The 24,154-nt window shown below is 42.4% G+C and overlaps 1 protein-coding gene across 6 annotated transcripts in view; it reads left to right on the forward strand.

Annotated features, from left to right (window-relative positions):
• The window catches only part of TET2 (tet methylcytosine dioxygenase 2), a 120,238-nt gene extending 103,593 nt beyond the window's left edge, over positions 1-16,645 (forward strand). For 3 of the 6 annotated variants that reach the window (XM_059661549.1, XM_059661540.1, XM_059661557.1), the window contains 3 exons: positions 6,826-6,963; positions 8,391-8,745; positions 11,836-16,645. In XM_059661549.1, coding sequence (XP_059517532.1) covers positions 6,826-6,963; positions 8,391-8,745; positions 11,836-13,352 — 2,010 coding nt within the window. In that variant the 3' untranslated portion in view covers positions 13,353-16,645. Of the gene's footprint in view, positions 1-156; positions 1,864-6,825; positions 6,964-8,390; positions 8,746-11,835 lie in introns of those variants that run through there. The other 3 variants (XR_009448277.1, XM_059661564.1, XM_059661573.1) reach the window with 3 other exon arrangements.
• The last annotated feature ends 7,509 nt before the right edge of the window (positions 16,646-24,154 follow it).

A 24,154-nucleotide genomic window follows, 5' to 3' on the forward strand; every position in this document is an offset into this window, starting at 1 on the left:
TTTCTGGTAAATATAAAGTATACCATTTTGCTCTTTTAATCTGTAAATATGAGCTTTTGAGGCTCACAATATCTACTAATTGTGTTCTCATCAAATAATTTTGTCCCTGAAAGCAGACTTTGGTGATTAATTAAAATTATGTGGCCCAAACTATAGGTTCAACCATTTAACAACTGTTTTCTCAGAATGTCTATACATATAAAGCTATTAGAGGCCCAATGCATGAAATTCATGCAAGGGGCTTGGCCCTCGCAGCCGCGTGACTTGCCTTGGCCCTCGCAGCCCCGGCTTCATCCGAAGGTCATCTGGAAGGCTGTCTGGTCTAATTAGCATATTACTCTTTTATTATTATAGATTGGTGCACTACTTTGCAAGTGTCCAGATATGCCAGATTTTGCCAGGTCCTTTTTATTTTGGCCTTGGCTCTGTGAACCAAGCAAAAACATTTTTTTCTTATTATATAAGTATGTTCTACACTGTACATATTTAGGCTATATTTTTCTCTTTTTTAATTGAATTTATTTGGGTCACATTGGTTAATAAAATTATATATGTTTCAGGTATATAATCCTACAGTACATCATCTGTATATTGTATTGTGACCCCAGGTCAAGTCTCCTTCCATCATCATTTATTCCCCCTTTATCCTCTTCTACTTCTTCCCACTCACTCCCCTTTCCTCTAGCAATCACCGTACTGTTGTCTGTGTCCATGAGTCTTTCTTTTTTTCTTTGCTTAATCCCATTACATTTCTCACCCAGGCCCAACACCCCCTCCTTTGATAGCAGTCAGTCTGTTTTCTGTATCTATGACTCTGTCTCCACTTTGTTAGTTTATTTTGTTCATTTGATTCCATATGTAAGTGAAATCATATGATAACTTGTCTTTCTCTGACTGGCTTATTTCACTAGCATAATACTCTCCAGGGCTACGTTTTCTAAAGTATTCGTTCAGAAATTCTCATGAAGGAAGCAGAAGACTATCCTGTTTCAATAATATCAACAACAAAAAGTATTAAATAAAAACCTGATACAAACCAGACACTGTTTAGTCACTGAGGATCTACATATGAGCAATGTAGGTTTTCTGTCTTTAAGGAATTTCTTTTCTAAGTGAGATATAGATATGTACAATAGCAATTACAGAATAATACAATAACAGTTGGGCTAGAAGATGTGCATGTTTCTGAAGAAACAGAAAGGTTCTCCCTGAGAGTAGAGATGTAAGGTCACAAAATCCTTGGAGGCCACATAAAGGATTGTTGAGCTTTATCATGTAGGTAAGAAAGCAACCATTTGGGTGTGCTAAGTGTGTCTTGGGAGGTGGGGAGAGGGTGAAGTGATTTAATTTTAAAAAGGTTGCTCAGGTACCCAAATATGAATTTTTCATAGGTGCTATTAATCAAATTATTTTAGCTGGGGAAAGGGACAGGATAACAAAACATTGATATGCTTTTTTACTCCTTTGATTCTCATTATAGACTGTCTCATTCACACCTGATTTTCTAAGCATTTATATTTAACCTATTACACTTTCTTTTGAGTATTTTATGCATCACCTGAACCTGGAGTGCTCAAAATATGGAAGTAGTCAAAATTTTTACGTTATAGCAAAGTAACTATATATAACTCCTGAGATGTGTTTCACTATCTTTGTAGGAGTAACTGTATAGGTGTACTAATCAATGGGCATCAAGTTTTGGTTAGGCAAGATGAATAAGCTGTAGAATCTGCTGTATAACATTTATACCTATAGTCAAAAAAATGTATTGTAACTTAAAATGTGTTACAAGGGTAGATCTCATGTTAAATGTTCTTATTACAATAAAATAAAATTTAACTGCATACATTTGTACATACAAATAGATTTAATTAATAAATTAATTAATTCGATTAATGGCTGTGAATGGGTAGGTGTTTTTTTATATATGCATGATAGGCACCATTAGTAATGTTCATCTATATGTCTTAACATGGTTTAGAGATCAAAAAAGAGCCATGTGACCTTTCTACACAGTAAATGGGAAGATGTTTTGAGGTATGGATGCTGGCAAAACCTACCATTTGATTTTTGCCTGCTTCCCTCAACTGAATATATTAACTTTATTTCTCATACCTGAATGTGCTTCCTTGCTTTAGTCCCTATTTTCATAGTTAAAGTCTTGTTGCTAAAGTTAAGCTTCATTGGGTCTTCAAAGCATTTCTTGATATTTTTTTTTAGAGGGAGAGGAAGGAGGAGGGATAGATAGAAACATCGATGAGAGAGAAACTTCATTGACTGGCTGTATACCCCCTACTGTGGACTGAGCCTACAACCTGAGCATGTGCCTTGACCAAGAATCAAACCAGTGATCTCATGGTTTCTGGGTCAATGCTCAGCCACTGAGCCACACTGGCTAGGCCAGAGTCATGAGTTTCAATACACAAATATACTATGTGAACCCAGTAGTAAATAATATTCAAGCCATCAAAAACATCATGTTGTAAGTGCAGATTCTAGCCATGATGAATTCCCAGGGACTGGATTTACTCTGTGTGTGTGTGTGTGTGTGTGTGTGTGTGTGTGTGTGTGTGTGTAAAACAATTTTTCATATGTAGAAGTTGTAGAAGTAGAAAAAGCACAGGATAGTAATGCCAGAGAAAGGAGAAATTAAAAAGGTGAATTTATCACATGGACCCGGACAACAGTGTGGTGACAGCCAGAGGAAAAGGGGGGTGAGGTAGAGGTGGAGGTGGGCAAAGGGAGTAAATGGGGGCAGAAAGAGACTGCTTGGGGCAATAAGCGCATGATGCAGTGTGCAAATGATGTTTTATTGAGTCGTACACTTGAAACCGCTATGGTTTTGCAAACCAATGTCACCCTAATAAATTCAATTTTTTAAAATAAAGGCAAACCTATGATTACTATAACTTATTTCCTGAAGAGTACATTAGGCTCCAGGGCTGAGAGGAGGTTCCTGAACAGACCCCAGGGTTATCTATGCATTAAGGAGACAAAGCTCAGACTATGGAGAAGTAACGTCATAGAACTTATAACCCAGAGCATCAGGGAGGAGAGGGCATCATTGAGAAGAGCACCCATATCTGTAGAAAGCTCTGCTTGCGTCTTCCCCTGACTACTGAACAGTGAATGCATGTGAAGAGATTACCAAGGCTGTAGAAAAAGACATCCAAAGGACTAGGCAGAACAATCCCTTGGTTTCATAACAGGACTTGGAAAGGTTTTGTTAATACTATTCAGAAGGAAAATACCTATTAACATACGAAATTACAAAGAGCATATTCAGAATCTTATGGCCTTGGTAGCAGAAGTAGATTAGGCTATTCTGATCCCATCTAAAGATGGTTAAAATCAATTCTTGAAAACATCAAACTGACTCCATATAATGGCATCCCAGAACAAAGGCTTAAAAAAAAAATCTCTGAAATAAAGTAATATCTTAATCCCATAAAAATTACTAGGTATAGCCTGGCCAGTGTGGCTAGGTGGTTGAACGTCGACCCATGAACCAAGAGGTCATGGCCCACTTGCCCAGGTTGCAAGCTCAATCCCTGGAGAGGGCGTGCAAGGGGCTGCCAATCAGTGTTTCTCTCTCATCAGTGTGTTTATCTCTCTATCCCTATCCCTTCCTCTCTCTCTAAAATCAATAGAAACATATTTTTAAAAATTACTAGGTATACAAAGAAGTGAGAAAATATGATCCATAATGAGGATAAGGGGAAAGCAATCAATAGACATTGTTCCAAAAATGACATGGTAATATGTAGACAAGGACATTAAAATATATCAGAGTAAAGTATAAGCATGATAAAAGAAAACTAAGAAGATATAAAAAAGACCCACATTAAACTTCTTGAAATGAAAAATATATGCTACCTGGATAAAATAATACATTAGATGGAATCAACAGCAGATTAGTGAGCTGGAATATATAGCAATAGAAAAATTTCAATGTGAAATAAAGAGAAAAACCAAAACTGGGAATAAAATTAATAGATTGATGACCTACTAATGATTAAACTAATTATTACACTAATATATATGTAATTAGAGTACCAGAAGGAGATAGTGTACAGAAAAATATTAAAGAAATAAGAGCTAAATTTTCCCCCCAAAATTTGTTCAAAACTATAAACCCGTTGATCCTAGAAGCTGAGCAAGCCCCTAATAGAGGTGGAAAAAAGACAGAAGTGGACTAGATGAAAGTTACATGAAATCAATTTGCTTAAAGTCAGTGATAAAAAGAAAAATGTGAAAAGCAGATGGAGAAAAAAAAGACATATTACATTTAGTGAGAAAACTGATAATAAACATAGGAAACTTCATGTCAGGAAAAGCAAGGAAGAATACAGAGGAGAAATATCTTTATAGTACTGAAAGAAAAAACAAACTGTCAACTTAGAAAACCAGTGAAAACAACTCTTAAAAGTAAAGACAAAATAAAGATTTTCTTCAGACAAAAGCTGAAATAATTTACCACCAGCAGACTAACATTTCAAAAATGTTAAAGGAAGTCTTCTGGTAAAAAGTAAATGATGCCAAATAGAAATCTGGATTGATTAAAAAAAAATCACAAATAATATGTATGTGAGTAAAAAGATTTTTTTCTTATTTTAAAGATATTTTGCTAAATAAAAAAATATTAACAGTGTACTCTGATGTTTATAACATGTTGAAGTAGCACAGAGGCTTGGGAATTGGAAGACGGTAGTTTTCCTCCCCTCTTCACCCCACCTCACTCTACAAGCAATACGTTCTAATACCCCCAGAGGATGCCTGAAATTGTGGATAGTACTGAACCCCACATATACTTTTGTTCCTATACATACATACTGATGCTAAAATTTAATTTATAAGTTAGGCATAGAAAGAGAGTAAAAGCAATAAGAAAATAGAGTAATTATCTCTATATGTAAAAGCCTAAGCAACTGGACGACCGGACGGTAGCTATGATGCACACTGACCAACAGGGGGCAGACGCTCAACGCAGGAGTTGACCCTTCATGGTCAGTGGAAGCACCGCTCAGCTGACAAACGGGCGCCAGATGCCGGGCAGATGGCTGGTGAGCGCAGCTGTGGCAGTGCGAGCCTCTCCTGCCCTGCGCGCCTGAATGGCAGTGGTGGCAGGTGCAGCGGGGGGCCGAGCTGAGCCAGAGCCAAGGGCGCCCAGCCTGGGCGTGGGCTCCTTCCCGGCCGCCTGCTGCTTGGCGCACTACTTTGTGCTGTGCAGCATCGACACAGACAGCAGGCTGGAGCCCAACGAGCTGGCGGGTAAGACCAGGCTACGGTAGTGTGGAGTGCACAGATCCCTGCAAGCCAAGCCGAGAGCCCCCCCACCAGTGCACAAATTCGTGCATCGGGCCTATAGTAACAATATATTGTAATAAAAGTTAATGTGAATATGGTCTCTCTCTTTCAAAATATCTTATGGACTGTACTCAGCTTTTCACTTAAAGAGAGCAGTTTATGGCTTCTCTTTGGCATATCCGAATTACCAGCATCACTGTGCATGTGTTGTGGGCCATCATTAAGTAAAGTAAGGTGACTTGAACACAAGCACTGAGATACCACACAGTCAGTCTGATAGCAAGTTGACTGCCAAGTGACTAATGGGTAGGCTGGCACATATAGCTAGAGATGCTGGACAAAGAGATGACTCACCATTCAGGTGGGACTGCGTAGGTTGGTGCAAAATTTCATCACGCCCCTCAGAATGGTGTGCAATTTAAAACTTATAAATGGCTTATTTTTTGAATTTTCCATTGAATATGTTTGGACCACTATTGATGACAGGTAACAGAAACTGTGGAAAGCAAAACAGTGAATAAGGGGAGATTACTGCATACTGTTATAAGGTTCTCATATATGGAGTGGTAAAATATTACTTAAATGCAGACTGTGGTAAGTTAAAGAGCACACCATAAACTTTAAAGTAAGCAGCCACTACATTAAAGCCAATTAAATTAAATTCTGTACCAGAAAGATGCCTACAAAATATCTAAATATCTGGAAATGGAGCAATATATTTCCAAATGACATATGAGTCAAAGAATAAGTTATAAGGAAAATTAGAAAGTATTTCAAACTAAATGAAAGTTAAGAGATGACATTAAAATTTGTGGGATGCAGCTATAAAGCATTGCTTAGCAGCAGTTCTCAACCTGTGGGCCACGACCCCTTTGGCAGTCGAACTACCCTTTCACAGGGGTCACCTAAGACCATCCTGCATATCAGATATTTATTTACATTACGATTCATAACAGTAGCAACATTATAGTTATGAAGTAGCAACGAAAATAACTTTATGGTTGGGTCACAACATGAGGAACTGTATTTAAAGGGCCAGAAGGTTGAGAACCACTGGATTAGAGAACTATAGCATTGAACACTTATATTAGAAAAAAACTAATCAGCAGTGATAGAGATCAGTGGGTGCCTGACAACAAAGAGGAAGCATGAATTATAAAGCGGTATGAGGAAGTTTGGGGGAGTGATGGATATGTACATTATTTTGATGGTGGCATGGTTACATGTATTATTATGTCAAACTTATCGAATAGTGCTCTTTAAATATATTCTGTTTAATGTCAGTTATACCTCAACACTGTCAAATAAAAACTTTACTATGTCAAGGTACTGGCTTTATTGTGTACCATCCTCTTGTTTTTGGATCGAAAGTAGGCAACAATTCTAAAAGTTCTAAATATTACAGTGTCTCTTTGACCTATTCAGTGCACAGATCTTGGGCTTTCTTATCAAATGTATGCCCAGGAATTTAAAAAGCCTGAGTACCTCCCCACTCACACACGTGCTTGTATTTTTCAGATTGAATATGAACACCGAGCGCCAGAGTGCCGCCTGGGTCTGAAGGAAGGCCGTCCGTTCTCAGGGGTCACTGCGTGCTTGGACTTCTGTGCTCACGCCCACAGAGACTTGCACAACATGCACAATGGCAGCACCTTGGTAAGTGCGGCTGAGGATGGGCAAGCAGCAGGCCCCGTGGAGGAGCAGCGGGCTGGCAGGGAGCAGCATGTGCTTAGAGTAACATGCTCTCTGCAGGTGTCACACAGCACAGCAGCGTTTTCATGAATGAACTGTTGTTGCATAACTGTTTGGCATAACTAGTACTCTCATAACAGGTTGGCACACCAGGGGAAACTGTGTTGACAGGCACATGAAAATCATGGAAATTCTCAGTGCTAATCTAAACCAGTGACTATGGGTTGCCAGCTCCTAGCAGTTGGCTGCCAAAAAATCTTTAAAAATTACGTGTCAGATATCTGGTAGGTTATGATCAGTTAAGCAACAAGCCAAAGTACCAGTCACCTTGCAGAGAAGTACAAATGGAAGCACATCGTCACTGTCGCAGTAACTGCTATAGAAGATTCAAAGTGAAAAAGAGCCCACGGGAACTACGTATTCCAATGGGTGAAATGCATTGGGCCTTATAACTGGAGGCTATGGTACAGGGAGAAAATGAATAGTCTTAGGGTAGGGCAACCTTCCATACGAACCAAGTCCAGGAAAAGGGCTTGCCTGGAAAGAGATGATCCGAGGTGGAGATAAGGAATGAGAAAGCTCAAGTGAAGAAATTGCATTCATCAACCTAACGCAGTGGTTCTCAACCTTCCTAGTGCCGCGACTCTTTAATATAGTTCCTCATGTTGTGGTGACCCCCAACCATAAAATTATTTTCGTTGCTACTTCATAACTGTAATTTTGCTACTGTTATGAATCATAATGTAAATATCTGATATGCAGGATGTATTTTCATTGTTACAAATTGAACATAATTAAAGCATAGTGATTAATCACAAAAACAATATGTAATTATAAATGTGTTTTCCGATGGTCTTAGGCCACCCCATGTGAAAGGGTCGTTCGACCCCCACATGGGTCGCGACCCACAGGTTGAGAACCGCTGACCTAATGCATCATCAACATGGATATAGTTATAGTTAAAGAAGGTGACCAGTTAATGAGAAAACAAACAACGGGCACTAAAGTTATATAGTAGGGTAGAAAAGAATTCAGGGAGGTAGTAGCAATAGTGGAAAGAATTTGAGAAAACTGGTGCACATGACGAGAGAAAATCATTGATCCACTGCCTCCTGCACACACCACGCTCGCGATCGAGCCCACAATCCAGGCATGTGTCCTGACTAGGAATGGAACTGCGACCTCTTGGTTCATAGGTTGATGCTCAGTCATTGAGCCATGCTGCTGGGGGAATTGATCCACTCTTTATTAATAGCAGACATAGTTTTAAGGTCACTGGTGTGGTCCAGTAGACCACCACCACAAATCTAAATACTAAGAGCAAGAAACACACACACACACACACTGTTGTTCTGGACTGAAACAGGCTGTTTGTCTTACTTTCCTACCAGGTATGCACCCTCACAAGAGAAGACAATCGAGAAATCAGAGGCAAGCCTGAGGATGAGCAACTCCACGTGCTGCCGCTCTACAAAGTCTCTGATGTGGATGAGTTTGGGAGTGTAGAAGCTCAGGAAGAGAAGAAACGAAATGGTGCTATTCAGGTGCTAAGTTCTTTTCGGCGGAAAGTCAGGATGTTAGCAGAGCCAGTGAAGACATGCCGACAGAGGAAACTAGAAGCCAAGAAAGCTGCCGCCGAAAAGCTTTTTTCTCTGGAGAACAGCGCACATAAGAATGAAAAGGACAAGTCCGCCCCATCCCGCACAAAGCAGACTGAAGGTGCAGCCCAGGCTAAACACTTGGCAGGTAAATTGAATGTGAAGCCTTGTAGATATATGTGTTATATGATACTTCAAATGAGCATTGTTCATTTTGGAAGGTCACATTTAGTCATGGTCTTAGTTCTGTACCAGAATCTTCCCCTAAAGTCCCAAGGGCCAGGCTTTGTTCTTGGAGATGGTACTGAGCTATTGCACCATCAGCCCCAGCTTGATGGGGAACTTTGGATGTTATTCTATAACTAGGGGCCCGGTGCACGAAATTCGTGCACTGGGTGTGTGTGGGGGGGAGTGTCCCTCAGCCTAGCCTGCCCCCTCTCACATACTGGGAAGCCCTCAGGCATTGACCCCCATCACCCTCCAATCGCAGGATCGGCCCCTTGCCCAGGCCTGACGCCTCTGGCCTAGGCTTCCGGCCCGGGCAGCGGGGACCCGGAGTGGCAGCGGGGGGTGCCGTGATCGCGCGGGCTCCGCCCCTGCCCCTGCAGGAATCCTCTGGCTGAGGCATCCGGCCCAGGCAGCGGGGACCCACAGCTGCATCGGCCCCGCGATCGCGGGCTCCGTTTTAGGCCCAGGCAAGGGACCCCTAGCTCCCAGGACTGCCAGCTTCGACCGTGCCCAGCTCCCATCGCTGGCTCCACCCCTACTTCCTGCTATCACTGGCCAGGGCGGAAAAGGCGCCTGATTCTCTGATCATGGCTGGGGGGCAGGGCAAAGGCGGCCCTGGGTTTCTGATCACTGTCAGTAGCAGGGGGCTTCTTCCTGCTTTCCCTTTTGCCTCCCTGCATTGTGCCTACATATGCAAATTAACCGCCATCTTGTTGGCAGTTAACTGCCAACCTTAGTTGGCAGTTAATTTGCATATAGCCCTGATTAGCCAATGAAAAGGGTATCGTCGTACGCCAATTACCATTTTTCTCTTTTATTAGTGTAGATAAGTGGCAAAATCTCCTGATAGATAAGTGATATGGTAAAATCAGTGTTAATCTAGCAGTGGCAGGTAGACCACATTAAAGCTGAAGAAGCTAATAGTTTGGCGACAGAAGCAATAAACCAAGAGTGAGGTAATAAGAGCTTGCATTTTAGTGGTGACAATGAAGATGTAGCAGAAATGATGGGAGTGAATTCTTCCAAAATTAATACCAATATACTGATGGCAAAACATTGGGATAAGGAGGTGACAGATTTAAGGATGACTCCAAAGTTTCAAGCCCAGATAACTTAAGCAGTACAATTTATTGAAATAAGTTTGGGAACAAGCTTAAGGGGGTAGTGGTGGGAGAATAAGATGCCTTTCCTTAGCCATATTTTGTTTGAGGTTTAGGAGATGGGTCCACATGTAGTTCTTATAAAGCTTTCACCCATCCCAATGGATCACATCTACAGTAGTAGCAGTAGAATGTGACTTATCAATACTTAGTTGATATTTTTTGTCCATAGCCCCTTGCTTTATGTCTGCAGTTAATAGTGTAAAAAATCATACAACAATGTAATAATGTCCATATCCAAATTGTAGGCCTGACCATTAACAAGAGAAAAGTGTATACCTTGTAAGTTTAGTGAACCAGTTTGCTTAGAACCAACCATCTTTGTCTTACAAAGTCAAATCTTCCTGGTGATTAATTTTGAAGCCCAAAGAAACTAAGTAATTTAGAATAATGTGCCAAAGATGCTTAATAAATATTTGTTGATTGGTTGACCCACTACAAGAAACTAATCCCATTCAGTCCATGATGTCCCTTTAAGTTAGCTGTAAAGTGTAAGCGTGTAGAACTTGGCCTCTCGTCCCTTCTAACCAGCTTCTGCAACGATCGTTTCGGTGGTCAGGGCTGCCAGTACAGCTCCATCTGTTCTGATCTCAGGTAACGCTCTTAAGTGAGGTCATGAAACAACAGTATGACTTTTTAAAGTTTTCAACTTGCAAAGCTGAAAGTTTCATTCAAGTTTTATCTACAACTCTGTAAATTTCCTTTCTCAAGAGCATGCTAATGAAATGGGTTCATGTGTTATACAAGATGCTTTGGGTGTTTAAATGAATGTCATTTTACTTCTCATTGCATTGCTGAATATTTTCATAACAAATTTTATGCTACTTAATTTTAACTAACCAATTTTATTGCATGCCAGGCAGTGTAGAAATAAAGTAAAATAAGGCATGGTCCCTTCCCACAGGAAATTCCTTCTTAGGAGGGTAAAGAGGGGGCTAAAAATGGATAATTACAATACATTGTGACTGTTGCTTCATGTGCTTTGTGGTGGGTACTGCAAAAGCCCTGGAAGATGAGGTCATAGAAGTGTTGCTCAAGGAAGGGAGGCCTGTGCCAAGGGAGGGCAGGGAGCTGGGTGGAGGGCAGAGGGCACTTCATGCAGAGAATTTGTCATGATCAGAAGCAGAGGCTCCAGAGAATGTGATGCTCTCCGTGGAATGTCTTTTGGATGTTTACTACCTTTACCTTCACTTACCAGACTGTCCTTTTATGAGGTCTGTCATTTTATTTCTAACTAGAGGCCCTGTGCACGAAATTAGTGCACTTGGGGGGTATCCCGCAGCACGGATTGCACGAGGGCACAGGCCAGGCTGAGGGGCCCCACTGGTGCACTATTGGGGCCAGGGAGAGATGCGGGAGATTGGCCAGCTGGGAAGGGACCGTGGGAGGACTCCAGGGCATGTTTGGCCTGTCTCGCTCAGTCTCGATCAGCCGGACCCCAACAGCAAGCTAACCTACCAGTTGGAGCATCTGCCTCCTGATAGTCAGTGCACGTCATAGTGACTGGTCAATTGTCTTCCCCCTGGTGGTCAGTGCATGTCATAGCAAGTTGAGCTGCCTTAGCATATCATTAGCATATTATGCTCTGATTGGTTGAATGGCCAACCAGATGACTGGACACTTAGCATATTAGGCTTTTATTATATGGAATGCTTTAGACACAAAAAATAATGCCAGACAGTCATCAGCACCCTGACTCTGCTCTTACCTTGTTTAATGGGTGTTGTCTAATCCTGGTGGTGGTTCTTACATGCATTTAAGCATCCTCACTAGCTTTCATAAAACAATGGTCAAGCATGCTTGTTCCTGCTCTTTTCTTATCTTGTCCACAAAACTTCTGTGACTTTCAGGATCAGTCATGCAGCTGTCCCAGCAGCCCCAGCCCCAGTCACAGCCCCAGCAACTACAGAAGCAGCCTCCACAGCCACAGAAGCAGCCGCCGCAGCCGCAGCCGCAGCCGCAGCCGCAGCCACAGCCACCCCAGCAGCAGCCACCCCAGCAGCAGCCACCACATCACCCCTTGACTAATAACCATCATTCAGAGACTGTCAACTCTTACTATTCTTCTGGACACACCAATCTATATATGAGACGGCCCAATCCAGTCAGTCCTTATCCAAGCTCTTCACACACTTCGGATATTTATGGAGGAGGCGCCAACTGTGTGAACTACTATTCCACCTCATCCCAAACTGCGGGTTCATATTTGAATTCTTCTAATCTCATGAGCCCCTACCCTGGGCTTCTAAATCAGAACAACCAATATCCATCATATCAGTGCAACGGAAACGTATCCATGGACGGCTGCTCCTCCTATCTGGGTTCTTACTCTCCCCAGTCCCAGCCCATGGATCTCTATAGGTATCCAAACCAAGACCCGCTCTCTAAGCTAAATCTGCCGCCCATCCACACACTTTACCAGCCGAGGTTCGGAAACAGCCCAAGTTTTACTTCCAAACCCTTGGGTTACGGAAACCAAAATGTGCAGGGGGACACCTTCAGCAGCTGTACTCCCAGGCCAACCGTGCGCCACGTGGGGACGCTGCCTCCTTATTCCACGCACGAGATGGATGGTCACTTCCTGGGGGCCACCTCTAGATTCCCACCCAATTTGAGCAACCCCAACGTAGACTATAAAAACGGGGAGCATCCCCCATCTTCTCGTATGCTCCATAACTACGGAGCCGCCCCGGGCATGTTCAACAGCTCTCTCCACGCCCTGCACCTCCAGAACAAGGAGAACGACATGCTTTCCCACACAGCTAACGGGCTCCCCACGATGCTGCCCGGCCTGAGCCACGATCGAGCTGCCGCTGCCCAGCAAGGCTTGCACAGGTTGCTAGACGCGAGCAGCCAGGACAAGCAGCCTCCTGCCGCGGAGGAGAACGACGAGGTCTGGTCCGACAGCGAGCAGAGCTTCCTGGACCCTGAGATCGGGGGCGTGGCGGTGGCGCCGGCTCATGGGTCCATTCTCATCGAGTGTGCAAAGCGGGAGCTGCACGCCACGACCCCCTTAAAGAATCCCAACCGGAATCACCCCACCAGGATCTCGCTCGTCTTCTACCAACACAAGAGCATGAACGAGCCCAAACACGGCTTGGCGCTCTGGGAGGCCAAGATGGCCGAGAAAGCCCGGGAGAAGGAGGAAGAGTGCGAGAAGTATGGCCCGGACTACGTGCCTCAGAAAACGCACGGCAAGAAAGTGAAGCGGGAGCCCACCGAGCCGCACGAGCCCTCCGAGCCCACCTACCTGCGCTTCATCAAGTCCCTGGCCGAGAGGACCATGTCGGTGACCACAGACTCCACAGTCACCACATCTCCGTATGCCTTCACTCGGGTCACAGGGCCTTACAACACATACGTGTGACGTCGCCCCTGGTGTTGGTTACCTCATTCGAAAAGACCACAGCCAACCAGCCCACAGTGTAGTTCTCATGACATGGGCCCTGGGGAAAGGGACACAGTATTCATGACAAAGGTGGTAGGAAGAACCTCAGCTCACCAGCAAACGCAAAAGAGGTCACCTTACCATAGCACTTAATTCCCACTGACTCCTAAGTGGTCACAGATGGCATCCATACAAAAGACCAAAGCATTCTATGCAAAACGAAGGTGGGGAAGAGAGTGTTCCACCATTTACATTTTTAAACACTGGTTCTATGATTGGAGGAGATGATAATGTAAATGTGACTTTTCCCCACCTTACAACTCTACACATCTGTGACCACTTTTTAGTAATACCAAGTTTGCATAGTCCTGGACACAAATCCAGTGAGTAATGTAGTATTACAGAGACAGGATTCTTAAACACCATCTGGTGCTGAACATAAAATGTACTGAAATACTGGAATTATGGTTTTTTAACATGCAGTTTTTACTGTAATCTTAATATTAACTTTTATTTATCAAATAGCTACAGGAAGCATAAATGAATAGACAGCAAAACACTGAATTTCTTTGGGTGTTCTAAGAAATGGTGCTAAGAAAATGGTGTCTTTAATAGTTGAAAATTTAATGCCTTTATATCATCAAGATGCTATCAGTGAACTCCAATGCCCTTGAATAATAGGGGTACCTTTTCATTCAAGTTTTTATTATAATGACCTATTCTTACACAAGCTGTTTTTAAAATGTGGACATTTTAAAGGCCTCTGGATTTTGCTCATCCAGTGAAGTCCTTGTAGGACAATAAACGTATATATGTACATATATATATATATATATATATATATACACACACATGTATATGTGCACACACATGTATATGTATAAATATTTTAAATGGTGTCTTAGAAGCACTTTGCCTACCTAAGCTTTGACAACTTGAACAATGCTAAGGTACTGAGACGTTTAAAAAAAAAAGTTTACTTTCATTTTAGAATGCAAAGTTGATTTTTTTAAGAAAGCTTTTAAAATATTTTTGCTTTTAGCCATGCGTCTGCTGATGAGCAATGTGTCCATTTTTCATACAGCCAGTTCAATCCAAAAGGGGGCTTACTGGATTCAAGGGAATACGTTAGTCCATAAAACATGTTTTCTGGTGCTCATCTCTCATGCTATACTGTAACAGTTTTATATGAAATTGTCTGACAAGTTCATTGGTCAAACATGTAGTTTTCAGAATTTTCTATCAACTTCAGTGATGATTAACTTCATGCCACAGAGCCAACCATGCCGTTCACTTACGCAAAGTGGTTTTACGGCTCTGTATGCTCTTCAGCAATCGAATGTCAGTCTGCCTTTGTGTTGATAATTGTACGTTGTGATGTTGTCACTTCTTGGCTTAAGTGTCCTCTTTACCAGGAAGACCGACCGAGCAGACTGGCCTGCATCAGTTGAATAAACAGGGTTAGTTCCATGTGAATCTGTTAATTAAAGGAAAAGAAAAGAAACAGGCAGCTGGCTTGCTGTGGCGGTTTTAAATCATTAATTTGTATAAAGAAGTGAAAGAGATGTATAGTAAGTAAATTAATTGTAAACAAAACTTTTTTAACGCAATGCTTTAGTATTTTAGTACTGTAAAAAATTAAATATATATATACATATATATATATGGATTTGAAGCAGAATTCACATCATGATGGTGCTACTCAACCTGCTACAAATATATCATAATGTGAGCTAAGAATTCAGTAAAGGTTTGAGTGGTGTTCCTACTGTCATATACCTCAACACTAGTTTGGCAATAGGATATTGAACTGAGAGTGAAAGCTTAGAGCATCATGTACCATCATTTTTTTCCAAGTCTTTCTTTTTTATAATTAAAACGCATACCTTTTTGTTCAATACTTGATTTCTTAGCAAGTATAACTTGAACGTCAACCTTTTTGTTCTAAAAATCAGGGATATTTCAGCTCATGTTCTCCTTATGCCAACATGTCACCTGTGTTTATGTAAAATTGTAGGTTAATAAACATATTCTTTGTCAGGGATTTAAACCTTTTCTTTGAATCCCTCCTATTTTGCTTGTATATGTCCTCATGTAACTAAAACTAATTTTGTATATCTGTTGACCCCTTTTATTGTAAAGAAAAGCATTTTAAAAGTTTGGGGAGTATTTTGATTGTTTTGAGCAGGAAAAAAATTACATGAAAATAGAATGCACTGAGTTGTTAAAGGGAAACTTGTAAGGCAGGAGTTTGGCAAGTGGCTGCTGGCTAGAGTCTTTGAACTCTCTAAATAAAGATGTTTTATCCTGTAATCAGTAGAGGTACAGATCCATAAGGACGTCCCCAAACAGGCAAAACATTTAGGGGTATGGTGTGCAATCGACTGTACAATTACATTTTGGTCTAAGTACACTTTTGCTTACTAAAATTTCAAATAAATTCTTAATCAAGGGAACCTTTGAGATTTATTGGTCAAATCTTTCTTTATAACATGGCTTTTGTCTTTTTAAAAACTTTACTTTCTGGCTGTGATCAATTTACAAATATTTCAAAAACATTTGTTTTGCCAATGTCTAACCACATGATTTTAAATATTTTACATATCGCATATATCTAATGCCAACTATTTGGTTACTACATGCATATTTGTTGGTTTTGAGTCATCCATCCCTTTATGAATATTTGGTTTCTATATCATTCACTGTCACTTGTCAAACTGCTAGCCAGCAAGAGCAGGAAGTATAGTTTGGGGGGTTCAGGAGAGGTTAGGTAGGGAGAAGAAGAGAAAATTGAATGGCATATTGTAAATATCAGATCTATAATTGTAAATATAAAACCTGCCTCGGAATGAATGGCAAGCAAATCTCCAGTTTGCTTATATAGGAATATCAGGTTGACTATATAGCCATACTTGAAAAATGCTTCTGAGTGGTGTCAACTTTACTTGAATGAATTTTTCATCTTGATTGACGCACAGTGGTGTACAGTTCACTTCTCAAGCTAGTGGTCAACTTGTGTAGGAAACTTTTGCAGTTTGACACTAAGATAATGAGCTCTGTGTGCATTTTTTCTATGCTTTTTTAAAAACTTAGTTTCATTTCATTTTCATGAAATGTTTGGTTTGTCTATAAAATCTGAGGATGGTTATAAATACTGTAAGTATTGTAATGTTATGAATGCAAGTTATTTGAAAGCGTTTATTATTATATCATTCCTGATAACGCTATTAGAGTGTTTTTAATAAAATTTATATTTATTTAATGCACTCTAAGTATTGTCTTGTTAAAGTTTCTGTTTACTGCTTAAGTTATTGTCATCTCAATGAGGCTAAAGGGAATAAAAAGAATTCGTTTTTAAAGATAATTTTAGTCATTCTTAATGTTAAACTATATCTAGAGTAATATCCACATAATTAAGGCCAAAATATTTCTCTGGTTAAATAGTTTAGGTATTAACCTTTTTTCCAGTTTACTTTTTAGCCTATTCACCTTACTTGAGTAGCCAGTGTAAGTTAGGAATAAAGTAATAGCATCTGCTGACCTCATTAGCCTGACCACCCCTTCCTGTGTGTAGTTTGTAAGGGCCACCAGCAACAGCAGGTATACTGGGGTTGAGTTCACATTTCTGTGGTCTAAGGCCACCCTAATTTTTAGATTCACATTTCCCTCTTTATGTCCACTCTTCTCAAGGAAGATTCCACTTCCTGCCCATCCAAAAGGCAGATTGTGTTGGACAGGAAGAGAGGTGAGGGGTGGGCTGGGCAGCACCACATAGACATGCATGTCCTCATCCATTCCATGTGGCTTCAGGGAGCTGGAGGCTAGTGTGTCCTCATCTCTGCCCCTTCTTTGTCTGACGCAGCACCACTGCACTCCTGCTGAAGCACTTCCTAGAAACACAAGCTATCCAACACAGTAACAAGTTATAGTTATGCGTTTTCAACCCTTCCCATCCCGCATCCCTCCTCCCACCCCTGCCCAACCTCTATCCCTTCCTTTCCCAAACTGGCAGAGAAATCATTGTCATCATGCAGTAAGTATGGAAACTCCCTTCCCCATATTTCCCTCTCTGTTCAGCCTGGGCCAAATCTGATTTAAATAGTCCTTTCTGAGCCCACCTATGAGTTTGACTGGGTGATTCCTCCAGCACGCTACTCAAAGCCAGCATAGTAAAAGCAGCAGCAATATCACTTAAAAGCAGTGATCCAATGATTTCTTTAAAAAAATTTCAGCCCTTTAGGGACATTGTCAACCCTCATTTCACATCCTTCCTCTGACTGAGCCCTGGGAACGTCCCACTCCTCATTTGCTAGCCTGCCGTGCCCAGGGCAAAGGGAGCTCAAAGCTTTTCCTGTCAGGCCCTATGCAGATCCCACTGGCTGAGTCAGGTGATGCCAGTGCCCTGTGAACGAAGGTGCGGGCAGGCCTGCTGCTGTGAGTCTGCAGGTGGACCTAGACAGGGAGGCAGCTGGGAATGACAGATGAGCCATCATTCACGACGTTCTGTGGGTCGCTGGCCTCCTCTGGAAATACTTGCCAAGAGTGAACCTTTGCAGGCAGGCAGGCAGGCAGACAGGCACACAGCTGCCCTGGCACACACAGTACCACTGCTCCTTTCTTCAGTCTCATATGATCACTGAGTCAATTTATCATAAAAATCCTCCTGCTTGGGGTAATTCTAGCTTAGCTCTGACTCCTGCCTCACTCATCTGCATTGTACTTGATCAAGTGTGAGAACCTGATTCAGGGAGAAAAGACCTTGGTTTTGTTGGTTTAAAGGCCACCTGGAGGTGAGTATCCGGCATAAATGGAAGGCTGGGAGAGTGCATCAATGTGAGGGGAGAGTGCTTACTGCACAAAGACAAATGATCATTAACTTCAGTCACATGGCTCACTAGTAAGGGGGTAGGGTCTTTTCTCAATGCCCTCTTCCCCTGAGAAGCACACTCTCCAGTTGCTGGAGTGGTGAGAAAACTTTCATAAAAGATGTGGAGATGACAATTAGCTGCAATTATAGATCATTTCAGTTTTACCAGCACACTTCAGTTTCAAGAAACAAAGATACTTTTGTTCCCATGTATTCGAGGCCACCTGCCTACATTTCCCTCTCTTACCAGGCAATTTCTCACAAATCTCTTTGCTTGTCTAGCCAGCGTTCACTCTTGAAAGGAGCCACTCTTTTCCTTGCATGTGCACTTGACGAATATGCTTTCTTGGGGGACTTCCTTTTGTGCTGCTTCAAAAGGAATTTCTCTACTCAGTATGACATTTTATTCTCTAATCAGTAATTTTATATATATATATATATATATATATATATATATATATATATCGCCATGAAATAGTTTATTTTTTATTTTTTTAAATTGTTTTATTGCTTAAAGTATTAGAAAGAATATTACATATGTCTCCTTTTTTTCCCCACCCTTGACAATCCCCTGGCCTCCCCTACCCCCCAGTGTCTTATGTCCATTGGTTATGCTTATATGCATGCATACAAGTCCTTCGGTTGATCTCTTACCTGCCCCCTCCTGCACCCTCCTGCCCCCCAACCCTCCCCGGCCTTCCCACTGTAGTTTGACAGTCTGTTCGATGCTGCTCTGCCTCTGTATCTATTTTTGTTCATAAGTTTATAATGGTCTTTATTATCCATAAATAAGTGAGATCATGTGGTATTTTTCCTTCATTGACTGGCTTATTTCACTTAGCATAATGCTCTCCAGTTCCATCCATGCTATTGCAAATGGCAAGATTTCCTTCTTTTTTACAGCAGCATATATTCCATCGTGTAGATGTACCACAGTTTTCTAATCCATTCATCTACTGATGGGCACTTAGGCTGTTTCCAGATCTTAGCTATGGTGAATTGTGCTGCTATGAACATAGGGGTGCACATATCCTTTCTGTTTGGTGTTTCTGTTTTCTTGGGATATATTCCTAGAATTGGGATCACGGGGTCAAATGGGAGTTCCGATTTTAGCTTTTTGAGGAAACTCCATACTGTCTTCCATAGTGGCTGCACCAGTCTGCATTCCCACCAGCAGTGCACGAGGGTTCCTTTTTCTCTGCATCCTCCCCAGCACTTGTGGTTTGTTGATTTATTGATGATAGCCATTCTTACAGGTGTGAGATGGTACCTCATTGTTGTTTTGATTTGCATTTCTCCGATGATTAGTGACTTTGAGCATGTTTTCATATGTCTCTTGGCTTTCTGACTGTCCTCTTTGGAGAAGTGTCTATTTAGGTCCTTTGCCCATTTTTTGATTGGATTGTTTCTCTTCCTTTTGTTAAGTTGTAAGAGTTTCCTATAAAAGTTGGAGATTAAAACCTTATCAGTGATAACATTGGCAAATATGTTCTCCCATGCAGTGGGCTTTCTTGTTGTTTTGTTGATGGTTTCTTTTGCTGTGCAGAAGCTTTTTATTTTGATGTAGTCCCATTTGTTCATTTTCTCTTTAGTTTCCAATGCTCTAGAAGCTGTATCGGTGAAGAAATTGCTTTGGCATATGTCTGAGATTCTGTTGCCTTTTGATTCTTCTAATATTTTTATGGTTTCCCATCGTACATTTAAGTCCTTTATCCATTTTGAGTTTATTTTTGTGTATGGTGTAAGTTGGTGGTCTAGTTTCATTTTTTTGCACGTATCTGTCCAATTTTCCCAGCACCATTTATTGAAGAGACTATCTTGACTCCATTATATGTTCTTGCCTCCTTTGTCAAATATTAATTGAGCTTATTGGTTCTGGTCGATTTCTGGGCTCTCTATTCTATTCCATTGATCTATATGTCTGTTCTTGTGCCAGTACCAGGCAGTTTTGAGAACAGTGGCTTTGTAATACAGCTTGATATCTGGTATTGAGATCCCACCTACTTTGTTCTTTCTCAGGATTGCTGCAGCTATTCAGGGTCTTTTTTTATTCCTTTCTAACCCTTGTTCCTCTTTCTGTTGTTCTGGAAACCCTATTATTCATATGTTGTTTCGTTTCATGTTGTCCCATAGCTCCCTTAGGCTCTCCTCCTGTCTTTTAATTTTTTTCTCCAATTATAGTTCAGTTTGGGTGTGTTTTGCTTCCCTGTCTTCTAATTTGCTAATTCGATCCTCCACTTCTCCTAGTCTACTGTTAAAACTTTCAATGGTGTTTTTTATTGCAGCTATATCACTCTTCATTTCTTCTTGGTTCTTACAAAGTTATTGATTTTTTCATCCATTTCTTCTTGATTCTTGCATAAATTGTTGATTTTTTCCTCCATCCGGATTATGCATTCTAGGATCCTTAATCTGAATTCTTTTTCTGTCATGCTGCATGCCTCTGTTGCACTTAGCTGCTTTTCTGGCGAGGCCTCCTTTTCTTTCCTTTGGGGGTTTCTTTGTCTACCCACGTTTGATCTCACCGACATATTTAGATGTTGAGTCGTTCAGAGGCTGCTCCTCGGGTGGCAGTGGCTCCTCGGGCTGTGGTTGCTCCTCGGGCGGTTGTGGTAGCAGCTGCTCTTCAGTTGGCAGCAGCTCCTCTGGTGGGTGCTGTTCACAGCTGTGGTGGCTCCTCTGGCTGGTGAGGGGGAGGCTTCACACACAGCTGCTGTTCCTCAGACAGAGGGTGTGCTGATCAGGAGGCTGCTGTTCCTTGGATGGGGGCAGGCTACACACACAGCTGCTACTCCTTGAACTGGGGCGGACTGCTCACGTGGCTGCTGATCCTTGAATGGGGCCTGGATGCACGCTGCTGTTGTTCCTCTGATGTGGTGGGCTGCTTGTGGGGCTACTGCTCCTTGGACTTGGACAGGTTGATTGCAAGTCTGCTGCTCCTCGGATGGGGATGGGTTGCTTGCGAGGGTGCTGCTCTTTGGACGGGAGTGAGCTGCACACATGGCTGCTCCTCCTCAGACGAGGATGTGCCACTCACCCGCTGCTGCTTGTCGGGCAGGTGCAGGCTGCTGTGGCTCTGCTCCTCGGACCGGTGCGTGCTGCGCAGGGCTGCCGCTCCTCGGACTGGGGTGGGCTGCTGCTGCTCCTCGAAGGGGGACGGGCCTCTTCAGAACTGCTGCTCCTCAGATGGGGGCGGGCTGCTCACGCAGCTGCTGTTTCTCAGATTGGGCAGGCTGCTTGTGTGGCTGCTGCTCCTTGGATGAGGGCAAGATGCTTGTGCAGCTGCTGCTCCTCGGACTAGTGCAGGGTGCGGGCTGTGTGCAGCTGCTGCTCCTCGGATGAGGGCGGGCTGTGCAGGGCTGCCGCTCCTCAGACGTAGGTAGACTGCTTGTGTGGCTGCTGCTCCTCGGACAGGTCGGACTGCTTGGGTGGTTGCTGCTCCTCAGACGGGGAAGCGGGCCACTCATACAGCTGCTGCTCCTTGGACAGGGGCAGGCCACATGAGGCTGCTGCTCTTAGGCCAGAGGCAGGCTGCTCACGGGGCTGATGCTCCCTGGACATTAGCGCGCCACTCACGTGTCTGCTGCTCACGTGGTTGAAAAAATAATGTGAAAAGAAGTAGGAAATAAAGGAACAACCAAAAAAAGGTAAAACAAAAAAGCAAAAAAAAAGCTAACAAAATAATAATAAAAAAATAAAAATGAAAAATTGAAATGTCATTCCTTTGACTGGCTTAAGATCCCAGTTTTCTGGAATGTCTGTGATTTGTTGTTGTTGTTGTTGCTGGGACTGAAAGCCTCTCTATAGGCCAGACCCTGTTAACTCCCAGGGACTAATCAGATTATTTTAATCCTTCATCTCATTCAGGGTGGAATTTGGGTGTGGCTGTGCTCCTTGTCTGGGGCCTGGAGGGAGGAGTTATATCCTCAGGAGAAAATGGCTGCCCAAGTCCTGGGCTCAGAGGTGACTCAGCACTCAATTTGCTGCCACCTCTCCTGGACCCCCTTCTCTCCCCAGATTCCACTCGTCTGCACCTTCTCCCACTCTTCTGCACAGGTGAGTGTCTGTATCCGAAATGTCCTATGAACAGGGTTCAGTGAAAACAAACAAACGCCGGCCACAGAAACGGGGAAGGCTGAGTCTCTGTAAGCGCCTCTCTTACCGGCACTGCATGGACTGGTTAGCGCTTCAGGCTGCCCCCTTTAGGCTCAGTCCTCCGTAATTACAGAACCCCGATCTCAAATGCCCCAGTGCCAACAGTCCTGCGGATCTTTTTCCCACAGTCAGGGTCTGTGCCTGTCCCAAGAGACGCAGCTGTGTGCCGCACGGTCTCCCTCTGACCCTCTGGGTTCAGAGGTCTGGCAAACTTTCCTGCCCAGATCCCTTGTTTTTTCCTTTCCAGGGGAGCTCTGCCCTTCCCAGCTGCAAACTGTCTCACCAGCTGAGTATACTTCGTCAATTCAGGGTGGGTGTTATTAGTTTCAGCTGCTCACTCCATTTGCTCTGGGACAAGCCCTGGGATGTGTCTGCCTATTCTGCTGCCATCTTGTCTCTCCTCCCTCTCTAATCAGTTCTTAATTCAAACTGAAATGAGATTTTTACTTAGGTGTTGAGTAAAATAGTAGTTACATAAAAATACTCCACTTCTTCCCTCTCCCCCCAGCCCAAGAATGAATTCAGATCATTTAAATTCACGGAATTAAAGATGTATAGGCATGTTCACTGACCACTGCTTTTTTTCTGTGCAGGGAATAGTCATGTGAATAGAAATGTGGGTGTTGTTTCTTGAAACCTGAGATGTCTTCAGTCCTTCTCTCATGGGCAGCTCTTGATTTAGCTCTAAGTAATATGATGACTTACAAGTAACAGAGCAGCACAAAATACCCGGCTCTTGATTCGGCCGTGCAATTTACTAGTTATGTACCATTAAACCTCATTTGTAAAACAGTAAAACAGTGCATTCCTCTCAGGGATGTGCTAAAGATTAATGAGAATGCAAAGCTTTAAGCACAAACTAGAATAATCTATTATTCTTTTTTTAAGTTTTTTTGTTAATTGATTTTAGAGAGGAAGGGAGAGGGAGAGGGAGAGGGAGATAGAATCATCAATGATGAGAGAGAATCATTTATTGGCTACCTCCTGCATACCCCCTACTGGGGATTGATCTCGTAACCCGAGCAATATGGCCTGACCAGTAATCGAATTGTGACCTCCTGGTTCATAGGTCGACACTCAACCACTGAGCCACACCGGCCAGGCCTAAACTGTTATTCTTGCAAAGGTTTTCATCTCTCCATACTTCAAGCCACTGACCATACCTTAGTGCTTGTCTAGCTGACTCCTGCATCCCCGGCCCTCTCCCTATGGGCAGGACCCCTGATTTCCTCACCTGACAAGATACGTTCCTGGAATAGCAACTCTTGATCATGAAATATCACAAGGACCTCAAGGCTAAAGAGAAGAAAGTGACAGAAAAGGGAATGATCCCCTGACCCATCATGTCAGAAAGTCTCAGGATGATTTTCAGATGAGTTTATAATCCCCCTGGTGATTGTGTGAAAATTCCAGTAATTGGAATAATGTCATAGTTTGTAACAGACAAAATCCACAAAGACTAATGAAAAGCTCAAATAAATGAAGAGGTAAAAGCAGAAGAAAAAAATAAACCAAAGAGAAAAAAAATAAATCATTGAGAAAATTATAACAGTCCTATTTCTATTACTTATAATGTCACCTATTAATTGGTATAGTTCATGAAATAAATGTTTATAGTATCCATATTTCAGCTATGTGTATTGAAATAAAATATTTTAAGGAGAGTATTAGGTATTCCCTAGGAGAAGATATATAATGAATAACTATAGCCTGGGTTCAAGGCCTGGCTCTGCCAGTTACTAGCTATGTAACCTTAGGC

Source organism: Myotis daubentonii, chromosome 1 (assembly GCF_963259705.1).
Source record: "Myotis daubentonii chromosome 1, mMyoDau2.1, whole genome shotgun sequence".
NCBI lineage: Eukaryota > Metazoa > Chordata > Mammalia > Chiroptera > Vespertilionidae > Myotis > Myotis daubentonii.